Source organism: Megachile rotundata, chromosome 5 (assembly GCF_050947335.1).
Source record: "Megachile rotundata isolate GNS110a chromosome 5, iyMegRotu1, whole genome shotgun sequence".
Lineage (NCBI taxonomy): Eukaryota > Metazoa > Arthropoda > Insecta > Hymenoptera > Megachilidae > Megachile > Megachile rotundata.
In genome coordinates this window covers 4502408-4515360 of record NC_134987.1, presented here as the reverse complement: position 1 = coordinate 4515360, position 12953 = coordinate 4502408, and the positions used below count along the sequence as shown (strand labels likewise).

The 12953-nt window shown below is 28.2% G+C and overlaps 2 protein-coding genes across 6 annotated transcripts; one reads left to right on the top strand and one right to left on the bottom strand.

The window, feature by feature from the left end:
* Nucleotides 1-45: 45 nt before the first annotated feature.
* On the top strand, nt 46-1976 carry LOC105662431 (uncharacterized). 3 transcript variants are annotated; one of them, XM_012284647.2, is made up of 2 exons: nt 46-587; nt 690-1976. In XM_012284647.2, exons 1-2 carry the CDS (start codon nt 456-458, stop codon nt 1509-1511), a joined length of 954 nt encoding a protein of 317 aa, XP_012140037.1. In that variant the 5' UTR covers nt 46-455; the 3' UTR covers nt 1512-1976. The 3 variants fall into 3 exon arrangements, with proteins under 3 accessions (XP_012140037.1, XP_012140040.1, XP_012140039.1); XM_012284650.2 differs by having other exon boundaries at nt 445-582; XM_012284649.2 differs by having other exon boundaries at nt 475-615.
* Nucleotides 1059-11979, bottom strand: sage (salivary gland-expressed bHLH). 3 transcript variants are annotated; one of them, XM_012284653.2, is made up of 5 exons: nt 9745-11979; nt 8069-8246; nt 7229-7429; nt 6149-6425; nt 1059-5073 (listed from the first exon to the last, which is right to left on the bottom strand). In XM_012284653.2, exons 1-5 carry the CDS (start codon nt 9784-9786, stop codon nt 5010-5012), a joined length of 762 nt encoding a protein of 253 aa, XP_012140043.1. In that variant the 5' UTR covers nt 9787-11979; the 3' UTR covers nt 1059-5009. The 3 variants fall into 3 exon arrangements, with proteins under 3 accessions (XP_012140043.1, XP_012140044.1, XP_012140042.1); XM_012284654.2 differs by having other exon boundaries at nt 1059-4991; nt 9745-11974; XM_012284652.2 differs by lacking the exon at nt 1059-5073 and having other exon boundaries at nt 5537-6425; nt 9745-11971.
* Between the last annotated feature and the right edge of the window lie 974 nt (nt 11980-12953).

The following is a 12953-nucleotide window of genomic DNA, read 5'->3' as shown; positions in this document are numbered from 1 at the left end:
AAAACCAAAATTCTTTCATTTCATATATTTTCCTGTATTTTTTTATTGTATGTACCTTTGTTTTACGTATTTTACTACATACGTTTCTAAATTATGTTGTTTTATTATTCGTACATACATTATTGTTCATCGTATATATAATTACGAAGTAAAAAGTAAAACTATATAGGGACACCATCTAGGTGCGCGAGTATTAACTCACTGAATACAAAAATACATTTGTACATAAGGACTAATGATCATGGCAGTCGACGCCCTCAATAATAAACAACAACATAAGGATAATATAGTTTTATTATCTTAATATATACCAAAATTGTATAACAAATGATTTACAGAAAAAAGTTAATTATGAAAATATGTCACTGTGTATATATATTTTTGTGAATAAACCAGTAGAATATATATACAACTGAAACATTTTCAAGTTTCATAACCTTTTTAAAAATAACAAAATGATAAAATTAAGTACATGTGAAATTGTTAATGAAGTTGATAATAAATGTTTCACAGTTTATGTGGAATGGTTAAATTCACATTTTAAAATAATGTTGTTAAGCTCAACAATGCCACCACTAAGTGGTGAGGTTTGTACACAAATGAAAAGTCATATATGTAGAGTACAATTTTAGTTTCATATTTTTAGTAATACAGTCAACTATTTTAATAAAAAGAATTTGATGTTGTAGATGAATACCGAAGATGTGGAAAATTTTTGTGATGGATTGGGTAAATCATTTGATGAATATCTACAAGAAACAAAAACAATATTTTGTGGAAAGGATAAAGAAACTCAATTTTTTATCGAGGATGATAAATTGGAATGGAGAAGAAATGTATGGACTCTAGGAAGAATTAAGCTGCAACCTGTTGTGGATATAAAAGACTTTTCTGGATGTTTTCAACAATTATTACAATTTTATCAAAGTATTCAAGATAGAATAAGTATATTAGAAGAAGAAAATCAAAATTTAAAAAATGAAAATACAGATTTGCTTTCCAAAGTAGAAAAAATCACAAAAAACAAAACTGTAATGGAACAGGATCTTTATAAAAAGTTTATATTAATTTTAAATTCAAAAAAACAGAAAATAAGAGAGCTGGAAGCTGCAATACAAGAGAAACAGAATGCTGCAGAGTCAGTTTTTGATGCATGTACAGATGAAGGTGAAGAATCAGATGAAAATAATCAAGAACTTGATAATAATTCAATACGTACCAAAATTAATAAACGAAAATCTCTTGATAATGTTAATTCTGAAAGTACTCACAAGACTAGAAAGAAAGATTCTACTGTAAATAAGAATTATACTGATAACAATGCAACAATTAATAAAACATCTCTTATTAAAGGTTGTGTAATCGGTAAAGCACATTCTACAAACAATTCCTTAACGTTAGATAACAAAAATATTCTTGAAGATGAAAGTTCTAGTTCTAAGATCGAAGCATTAAAACCAAATTCTAATTTTGTTGATAGTGACTCGGAGGAAGATTTGTTTACTTCTTAACAGAAATTTACTTGTACTTTTATTGCATACTATTCACAAGTCTAAAATGTAAATTGTGCAATTAATAATCAGAACTTGTCTATATTTTGAGAATAGAAGAAAACTTCTGTGGAAAAGGTTTTTAAAAACAAATTAGTATCTTATTATCATTTGTATAAAATATGCAGCATGATAAGGTAACTTTATGTAATAATAACAAATTATAAGAGACTTGAGTCTTTCACAGCCCAGCGTCAAACAGGTATTACTGTTGAGGCTTTCTTTTAGGACACAGCTTACACCTGAAAGCCTCAACAGTAATACCTGAATAACAAATTATTTTAAATTGAAAAGATAAATATTACTACATAAGGTACAATAATTTTATATGAAGATTAGTATTATAAAGGTATATAAATTTAATTTTGTACATAAATATAGTTGTATAAAAATAGAGTTATTTTCAATAAAAAATGTAAAAATTAATTACAGCATTCGTTATAATGTTTGTATTGTTCTTTTATACTAAAAATGATTAACAATGTTGAAATATTATAAATATAAAAAAGTTTAATTTATTACCATTTTTGGATTATCTTGGATCATAATCATGCAGAATTTTGATTATTCATAATTTGAAATTACTTATTACTGTTTCTGCTTGCTAAGAAAATATACATAACATGTATATGTTGTTAAAACATTAATATAACAAAGTAATTTTAAGTATGAAAACTGAATATGATAACATACAGAGTTACTCAAATGGTATAAATGAGGTACAAATGAGATAAAGCAGAGGGTACAACTTAGAATAAGATAAAAATTAATGCACACACTCATCTACCGAAAAATGACAATATGGATTTCACTACAGACTGCTACTGTAATTGTTTTTACATAGAATGTCAGAAACCATTTGGTATAAAAATCATTATTTATATCACCTGCATTCGTCCTATTGGAATACATGATAGAAATATATATTTTATTCACAAAATTAAAACAAAGAACTGATTGTAATATATGTTACAATACCTAAATTAAAATAAACTGAACTACAATTAACAATAAACTAAATCTGATTAACACTGAAATGTTTAATTAATTGGTATTACTGATTAAATTCATTATGTATCCTTGTAAATTTTAATAATGATTTAATTCAGATAAATATTTATAGTAGTTATCTAGTAGTGCTTTTCATTAGTTAGTAAATTTTCTAATACAGTTTTGTTATTCTGGATATTTATTTTATTTTGAACTATTATATTATATTTTCGATCCTATTTATATCATGAATTTTAGTCATAGATAGATTTTAATTATATTATATAAACAGATGCATTTTTTATCATAGACACATTTTTTATACATAATAATATTTAATAATATTTTTTTTAGATATCAAATGTTTGATGTTTCTTATCTATACTAATTAAGGATCTACTCTAGGTATAGTGGCTCATGAAAATATTCAAATGATTTTTAATAGGTGCACCCTTTTTTGAAATAAGAATAAACAATATGTTGTTTAAAAAAATGCAATTTTTGGAAATAGCAAAGAAAAAACAAAAGTGACTTTTCAACATTTTTTGTCTAAGCTTACAATAAAAATTTAAAACGTACTTTTTGTAAATTATAATTATATTCTTAGGTCTATTAAGTTTTTCAAAACAACGGATGCATATCATATAGTAAACTAACTAGTAGAGATTGTTTATGATAATTTTAAACAAAGTACACCGTTTTAAAAAGCATTCGAATACTGTTGTGAATACATACAAAAATATAGTTGTATATACACTGCTCAAAAGAAATATGGCATAGAAAAATTTTAGGCAAAAATTGGCCAAATTTGACTGATGATAACTCCGTGAAAAATCATCGCAAAGTTATGCTCTTTTTTTTTCAAATTAAAGCTTGAGATCTCTACCTTAAGACCCTGTAGTTTGATTTTAGATTTGATGCATCACTACCACAATAACACCGTAAATGTGAGGTCATGTTTGCTATATTGATAATTACAAAGTTTGACGAAATGCATGGACTTGCCACATTTGTTTTTGGTGATACTGTTTACAGCAGTATTAAGTACAAACCTTCATCTTTATTTTCCAGTATGTGAAAAACCGCTACCATTTTTTCCCGCAAAGATACAGAACTTTAGAGAAACCCTTGCATTTATGGAATATACCGCCGGCATTAGCATTACCCGATATGCACCTTGGAGAGGTTGCTGGACAGATTTTGCACATCATATGGATCTGACAAGAGACTTTTTTTGTGTGTATTTGTGTGTGAGTATCTGTGTGTGTGTATGAATTATCGTCGAGAAACCTCGTTGAGAATCATTCTCGAATTTTGCAGTCCCAATTCAATTCGATTGCTTCCACATCCTGCAGTAAATCCAGATTTGAACCCTACAGAAATTTAAAAAGACAACCTGCCAATCTGTAAGACTTGTTGCAAGTCTTAACTCAATTTTGGAATGACATTTCACAAAAAGAAATTAGGGCTTGCATTAACATGAATAATAGGCTGCAAGGGATAATTCAACAACGCGGAGGAAACACACGTTATTAGAATTCAAACATACACACACGCAGATACTCACACACAAATACACTCAAAAAAAGGCTCTTGTCAGATCCATATGATGTGCAAAATCTGTCCAGCAACCTCTCCAAGGTGCATATCGGGTAATGCTAATGCCGGCGGTATATTCCATAAATGCAAGGGTTTCTCTAAAGTTCTGTATCTTTGCGGGAAAAAATGGTAGCGGTTTTTCACATACTGGAAAATAAAGATGAAGGTTTGTACTTTATACTGCTGTAAACAGTATCACCAAAAACAAATGTGGCAAGTCCATGCATTTCGTCAAACTTTGTAATTATCAATATAGCAAACATGACCTCACATTTACGGTGTTATTGTGGTAGTGATGCATCAAATCTAAAATCAAACTACAGGGTCTTAAGGTAGAGATCTCAAGCTTTAATTTGAAAAAAAAAAAAGAGCATAACTTTGCGATGATTTTTCACGGAGTTATCATCAGTCAAATTTGGCCAATTTTTGCCTAAAATTTTTCTATGCCATATTTCTTTTGAGCAGTGAATAAAAAATTTTCATCACTTTTAATTTTTTTTATTATAATACTTATTAAATATCACTCAGCTTTCTAAGTACTTTTTTTTTAAATAGTCTTTAGTTAAATTTTGATTTTGTTTCTTGAGACTGTATTTAAAAAAAAGCGTCTCAGCGCTTAACAAAGAATTAGCGAACGCATTCATTAAAATATCATACACATAATGGGATTTCTTGGTGATATATGCTTAAAAGTATTTAATTTAAAAATTATGAACTATACGCCGTGCTACTTCCAGTGTGAACGACAATTTCATTTTGCGTGTCCCTCTGCGATTCTTGCTTAGACTACATAGGTATTCAAATCGGATATTGTAGTTGAGTTATAACAACATTGTTAGACTTGTTCATCATCTACAAAAGTAAACTCTTTTATTTCTTGATTTTTTTATCATTACGGACTTGGTGATCTACATATTTTAAATTATTGTAGACTCTAAGGGGTTAAAATGAAAAAAAATAATTATTTAATTATAACAGCAAACATTTTTTAAAATAAAATTGTTAAATCAATTCTACTGTATCTGTGTCTCAAAAATAAAGTAGGAGAATAAACTTGATAATCAGAAGTATTACTGTAGTAAATGACTATGTATGCAAGGAACATTTGGTAGATAAGTAATTATCTCTAGTCATTATTTAGTGTTTTGCACGTGTCTAACAATATATAATCTAACAAGTGTAATAAAGATATATGTTCTATTAAAAAAAGATTATGTACTTAGTCATTACATACGTTACAAGTGAAACTTTTACATTTATTGTGAATAGGAATCTAAGGATTTGGAAAATTAAACTTTTAAAAATTTGGAACTTAGAAATTTAAAAGTTTGGAAATGTGAAGTTTTGGAAATTGTGCAATTTGAAAATTGATTAACAATTGTAATACATTCGGATTACGCTCATGAAAGATTCGTTTAAAAGAAACGAATATTAGTATCTTTACAGATAATGATTATAAACAAATAAATAACATGTTTTTATATAAATAATTTTCTACTTATTTATATCTATTTTATTTGATATTAATCACATTTTGAAAATGAGTAATTTTGCATTGTACATTAAATATATAACACATGTTAAGTATGAAAAATCTCTAGATAACTTTAAAATCGTAAAGATATGTTTCACGAAACGTGCGACCGTCAAACGGTATTAAGAATGTACCAATATTTTACATAGTAATTAAAAAACGAAAACTAGACATATTTCTTCTTATTTAAAGTATTATCTAAATTGTCTAAATATTCACATAAAAATATAATAACAAATAAGCATAATTTTGAATAAAAATGTCAACAATCTGAATAAAATTTAGGTTGTTCTTAAAAAAAGTGTGATGTTAATTATTCTACCGTATAAATAATTAATGTCGTGTTTCGTAAGGAAACTGTCGGTCATCTTGTTCTGTTGGTACTCTAGGATGAATAGGTGGAGGTAACGTTGCTGAAGAAGAATTGACGAAAGGTGTATGATAATCGTATCGATAATAAGCAAACGATTCCCACCGTGAAGGGTGCTGTACATCAAAAGATGTACTCGAAGTAACCGATGTGCTCGTAGGATAATACCCTCTTTCAGGTACATTCGGAACGTAACTATATTGTGGTTCTAAAAGACTCTGTAAATGGCGTATATATGTTATTGCGTGCCTCAGTGATTCGATTTTCGAAAGTTTCTTTCCCGGTGGCTTGCATATCGGTAATTTTGATCGCAAAAGTTCGAATGCACGATTCATGTCTCGCATCCTAGTTCGTTCGCGATCGCAGGCTGACTTCTTGTAATCTGCAAACATTGAAACGTATAAATACATATACATATAGGCATATAAAGACTTTTTCCTTTGTGAAGAATTGGTAGAGAAACATTGTTTAACCCTTTATGGTCCAATATGTTTTCGTACTTTTGTATTGACCGGTTCGCGTTATATTCACAGTATGATTCTCTGTTTTCGTCAAATTACATACATACATATATGTGTATTGTATACAATATAGGTTTTCGCGATATTAGGAACCAATGTCTGTTTCTATAATATGGATTTCAAAAGCGTTATATCATATTTTACTAGTAACGCGATGATTTAATCGAATCACTATCGTGTTGAAGCAGATGACTCTTCCTGAGAATGTAAAAGAACTTTTAATTATCTTCGGAAGAAGTATTTCGATTACGACAATGGTTCCCTACAAATCCAACGCCTTTAAAACGTTTTTTAAGATAAAGAAATTGAGTTTCACTAAGTTGTATTCTTTCTGAATATTTTTCTTTGTACGCTAGTTTACTTTGTCTTTTATTTTCATTACATTTATACAAATTCATATTATATCAACTATCTTGGATTTAAGTTTATGTCTACGTTATTATGTATTATCTAAATCTATATTTCTGTAAAATAAGCAGTGTGATATATAAATTATCCCTTCTTGCAATAGTAAATACAGTACTATAAGTACTATCAAATAAGTACTATAAAGTGTCCATATATTAATGCGAGCAATTCCACTTAACAGTGTGTTTCATGTAGTTTTGTGGAATCTTGAAATGCAAATATCCTGTTGATTATAAAATGTGTGTTTTTTATTTACCTTTCTCAGTTTGTGATGGCTCTCGTTGCACCGATTTAATGTTAGTTTCATGAAGAATTTCTAAATGAGGATGAGTATTAATCACTTCTGGTTCTGGTACTCTTATTACAAACACTCGATCGCTATTTTGATGACGATCTTCAAAGCTTCCATCCTGCCATGATTTCCTTCCTGACTGTCGACGGGGAACGCATGAATTTTCTACGGACAAAAATTTACAATTTCCTCTATTCACATACTTAACAGTTTATTGTTTAATGCTTTTCTTATCTGTTAAACCTTTTTAAATGCATACTCTCGTCCGTAAATATTCGGACACTCACTAGTTTCAGCTTTATTTTTATTTAATAATATTAAATGTCTCAAAAATTAGAATAATTAATGATTTATTGCTTTCTGGCACTGAGTGCAATTACTTAAATATTTAAGTATATTAAAAATTGTAAGGCTTAAAATTTTTTTATTAATAGATAGTCAGTGTATTATTGATATTATTTAAGTTATGATTTTTTAAGCAAAAGCTGGTTCTAAATTTTCAGTGCTCATAACTTGAAAAGTTTTAACCATACCAAAGTACAAAATATTAGTGTTTAATTCTTGAGCCGAATTCTGTAAGTATGAGGTTTTCAAAAATGCACAAGTATTTACTTTAATTTATTATTTATCGATGTTTATTGTTGCAGTATTTGTAACTTCCGAGAAAATCAAATTTGTGCAAAATTTTCACACTTTAAACATCGAAAATATTGTGTGCTTCTACAGTAGCAGTTTGTTCATTTTTGTATGAAAACAATTCCATTAATTCCAATAATGTATTTACAAAATATGTATTAACAATACCTGATCCTTTTTTAATCAACTGATCCTGCAAGTATTGACCGACAGAGGGTAACTTTGTTATCGAATCTTCTTCTTGTTTTAATATTTCTTGCTGTTGTTGTTGTTGTTTAGTGTTTTTATCTAGATCCAATAATATTGGGGAATGAGTACAGTCTTCGTTATTGCTATCATTTTCAGACTGAAAAAGATGTCAGATCACATTACACAGGAAAAAAGCATTTTTGATATTCATTTTTATATTTACTGATTTTCTTTTTACTGTTCTAAATACTTTGATTTATTAAAATTTTAATATGAATACGAGTTAAATGAATAAGAGTTAGCGTTTTATTTAAAAGATGATTAATCGATTAATAGTTAGACCTATTTCTTACATGGAAGTTTTGATTTCACTTCAATTGCATTATAAGGAATGTTTAATTGGATTATTAAAGAATTTGTATACCTGAAATATATCTATCAAAATAAAATTTTCTATATAAACAAACAATAAATTTTCTATTTATTCGTCATGCAATAATTAGTGTCTAACTCTGTAATGCGTTGAAAAATTATATTGAAACGCGTTATTGTACTCCACTCAGATTATAATTATCACAATAAAATTTACAATTTATAATAAAAGACGAAACTCGATTCATACCTGTTTTCATCGTTCACCAAATGTTTTTTGTATAACAATTTTTTGATTCGTTAAAAACTTAGTTGTATCGTCAAGCCATGTAATTTAAAAGTATAATTACCAAAATAAAATTGCTATTTTTCAGCATAAAAATTAGCTATCTGCCTAATAATCGATTGTATTAATATATTTAAATCTAATAATATTTTATTTGACATAAGGAAAAGCATACCTTAGCCTTTGTCACAAAAATAAGAAATAGTATATGTACAATATTTGTCTTTTTCGCATATGTAATATATGTAATGTAACTTTACATGTATAATGTCTCATATACACCGTGTTATTTCAATTAAAAATAGTTTATAATTTATAATAGATATAAAAAGTAGTAGTATATACTGTAACGTATGTACATTATTCAATGTTTTGCGCACATGTATGTAACGTAATTTTATATGCATAATATGTGATATACATAGCGTTATTTTAATTAACCATAACTTATAATTTGTAACAGAAATAAAATATAGTAGTATTTATTAAAACATACGTACACTGTTTAATGTTTTTCGCGTATGTAACATATGTAAGTACGTAGTATCGCCCTGTAATCTCAATCGAACGTAGAAATAAAAAGTATAACATTCCTTTGTTCTTTTACCTTGTTTGTTGAAAGATTTAAAATTGACTGGTTAAATGTCTTAATTGGTTTTGATAAAGTTCACTTTTTATATAATTTAATTTTCACCACATTTTTTACCGAATTAAGAAAATATTATTTTTAATTCTTTTTTGTAAATTTTATTTTATCTTTGCGACCGTAATTTTATTGCGCTATAAAATAGTAATCAAGTTACATATATAAAAAAAGACGTGTAACTTATAATTTTAAAAATGTGCTCAATCAAGTGCCAAATAAAGAAAACTTTGAAATATAAATAGAAGGTTGAAACATCGTCAAAAATATGTTTTATTGAATTTTTTTATTTGGTCCAATAGTTCGATGGTGAAGATTGTGATGAAATGTGAAATGTTGTGAAAACTTAGTTACCTCGTTTCTTGACAATTCGTTGGTGTATTCTTCCGAATCCATGCCACAAAATCAATCACCGATGAATCCAAATAGTGATTCCTTACTTTTTCGGAACAGTTTGTCTAAGAAGCAACTAGGGTACTGCCGACCCACCTTCTTCGAGAAACTTTCCTAACGTATATATCACACGCGACTGTCGAACACGTTTGTCGTCGGATAAGATGTGGATCGGTCACAGACAGTCGTTATTAATGTTAATTTTATCCATTTATTAAGTATTCAGGTGTTCAAACAGAGGTTCCCAATTCACGGAGATAAACGCCTCCGCCCGAAGCGGCTTTAAATCAACAGGGATGCACTATAATCCTTCCTCAAGAATTCGAGTCTATTTTTATGATTATACAATTTAAATGACAAGGCTTTCAGCTGTATTCATCTTTTTTTAACTGTGCCATCAAGTTGCTTCATTTTGCTGAACTCTTTAGTATTATTTGAACACTCGAAATGATTAACACTCGAATTGAAACGACAATAATTTAAATATAGGGTTAAACTTCGTTTCTTTTTAACTTTTTTTTTATAATTAGATAGTACTTGATAAATATAGACGAAATACAACGATTTTTGTATTTATTCGCTCGGAAGTTATGAATTCTTAAAATTTGGTATTTGCGAAGTACTACATGGTTATCAACTCTTCTGAAACTCTTTCGTTTTGCTTAAGCGTGCTGTATTGCCAATACGAATAGTAGACTGTTAAGGTGTTAGTTATTGTTTACACCATAATTTTTGATAGTATAATTATGACTATTAATATTACGAAATGAGGAGGAGATTTCCAATCGTTGTTCAGATAAATAACTTATTTAAGTAAAGAAAAATCCGAGTAGTATTGATAGGGCTAAATATTAATCCATCAGGTCAATCGTACTAAGAATGTTTCACAAATAAAGTCATATTTTTAAGGACTGACGGAGGAAAACTTGGTAAAAGAAAATACAAAGTAGAAAAGTAGATGGTTATTGAGTGTGGGGGATGGTCGACATTAACACAAGCGACTCTCGAATAATTGTTGTTCAGAATTCTTCAGTGTTCACTATGTTACCAGTTACAGAGAAGCACGTTAATGTCGCTAGTGAAATTCACACGGACTATTTAAAAAATTACACAGGACCGCAAAAGGATATAAAGAGTGTTAATCGCAGTAAAAAGTTCATAGACAAACATAATTTACTTTGAATTTCAGTAAGATTGCGATGAAATTTCGATTAAGTTTTAAATAAACGGAATCTAATAAATATTAGCTAGCGATGATACGCATACTCAAAAAATGGAATCATACTGGTGTCCGACAAAAAACTGGATGAGAAGAGGACGTTTTCACAATGAAATCGTTTGCGAATATTTATGGTGACAATTCTGTTGTCAAAATAATATTAACCTAATAGCATTTTTAAATAATAAAATTTACTTAGTTATTACATTATACAGTCCCATCGAATTAGGACCACTACAAACAAGTATTTTTTACGTTAATCGTAAAATTAAAAGGTCTATTCAAATTGTAATGATATAATTTATTAGCCACTAACATGACACACTATTACTGTAGATAGCATTATTAACACATGTTAATATCTTGTATTTCTACCCTTTTACCCTTTACTTTTATATCTCTTTTATACCTTCATTATTTTTCAAAATATCTGTAATTCTTTTCGACTCAGATAATGTGGTTGGAGAGTTGTAAATTAGTCTTTTGAGGAAGCTCCATTCACCAAATTTGACCTCACACGCTTTCGATACTTGAGTCTAACGTAAACGCTTGCACAGGCCTTAATCGCTCATCACTCACACAATTGATTATCACAAAAGTAACAAATTGCTATGCATATGTCGTTATTAACGTATTTAATAATAATATACATGATTTAAGACAATTTTCCATATATAACATAATGTTATAATCATAAAAGTGAAATTTTCATACGTGCTCCTAATTCGACGGTCAGCGACTATACATACATATATGTATATGCAATGTCAGTTCTGAAGTGAAAAGTGAAGGTAAGAGAACAGGTATTTGGTGAATGAACGATCCACAATAAAATTTGGCAACGATACAGCTGGCCAGCTGCTGCATTGGAATAGCAAATCCATGTGACTGACTGTCAGTATTATTTAATAACTAATTAGCGCTCATGTTCATGTCAACCTTTCACACATGATTCTCCAACGTTTATACTTTTACATTTACATTATACATTATACTTTTATTTTATCATGATAGTAACAAATTAATTGCTATGTATATGTATATCGTCATCAACGTATTTAGTAATAATTTGAATGACCTAAGACAAATTTCCATGTATGACATAATGTTTTAGGTATAAAAATGAAATATTCGTACACAGTCATAATTCGATGGTCAGGGATTCCACAACCGAAACCAAACTTTAACATCATATAATTGAACCAACAGATTCTGACATTTAAAATCATATTTTTTCGATATTTATTGCATACTATTAGATTATGCAAATAGTTAAAAAAAATTGTGTTCTAAGATGAATTCTATCATAAATTTAATTACACACTTCATTTGGTGTTTAGATATTGATTAATTTAATTGCTCATTCTACTTTTTACTACCCATAACGTAATTGATGAATCATATAGCATACATCGAATATATCACTAATGCGGTTGAGTATTATAATAAATATTTAGAATAATAGAACTGTATTAATTTTCGGAGAAATTATCCTCATTTGATTTATAGAAACTGAATCATTAGAAGTCAAATTATGAATGTTTTAGTTTTAGATTGTTCTTCGTATTAATTTTAAAAATTATTTTGATTTTTCTTTTAAACATTATTATTCGTACATACTAAAATTTATTATTTTAAGGTTTGGCTGTTTAATTTTGTCGGTTTAATATATGCCATTGCTAAACTTTGGATTACAATTAACTAACTCAGTTATTCAAGGATTAAGTGTATGTTTACATAGGGGGATCAGGGAACATATATTTTCGAGGATTTCTTAAAAACGTAGGTATTTTATTTATAAATACGTGTTCACTAGTATCGAGTCATTTTTTTGTATTAAAATAGCAAAAAAAATAGAAAATGATATTGGACATTAGCGGTGAAGATCTATTTCGAGGTTAAATTTTGGTTTCGAGTCATATTAAAAAAATAAAAAAATGGGAAATGTTTA

Bases quoted from the DNA above. Each gene is read 5' to 3' on its own strand.
- LOC105662431 (XM_012284647.2), top strand. From the start codon at position 456: ATGATAAAATTAAGTACATGTGAAATTGTTAATGAAGTTGATAATAAA. The intron at 588-689 runs GTTTGTACACAA...TTGATGTTGTAG, and splicing joins TGCCACCACTAAGTGGTGAG to ATGAATACCGAAGATGTGGA.
- sage (XM_012284652.2), bottom strand. From the start codon at position 9,786: ATGGATTCGGAAGAATACACCAACGAATTGTCAAGAAACGAG. The intron at 8,247-9,744 runs GTAACTAAGTTT...CATCTTTTTCAG, and splicing joins ACGAATTGTCAAGAAACGAG to TCTGAAAATGATAGCAATAA. The intron at 6,426-7,228 runs GTAAATAAAAAA...CAATGTTTGCAG, and splicing joins GCCATCACAAACTGAGAAAG to ATTACAAGAAGTCAGCCTGC.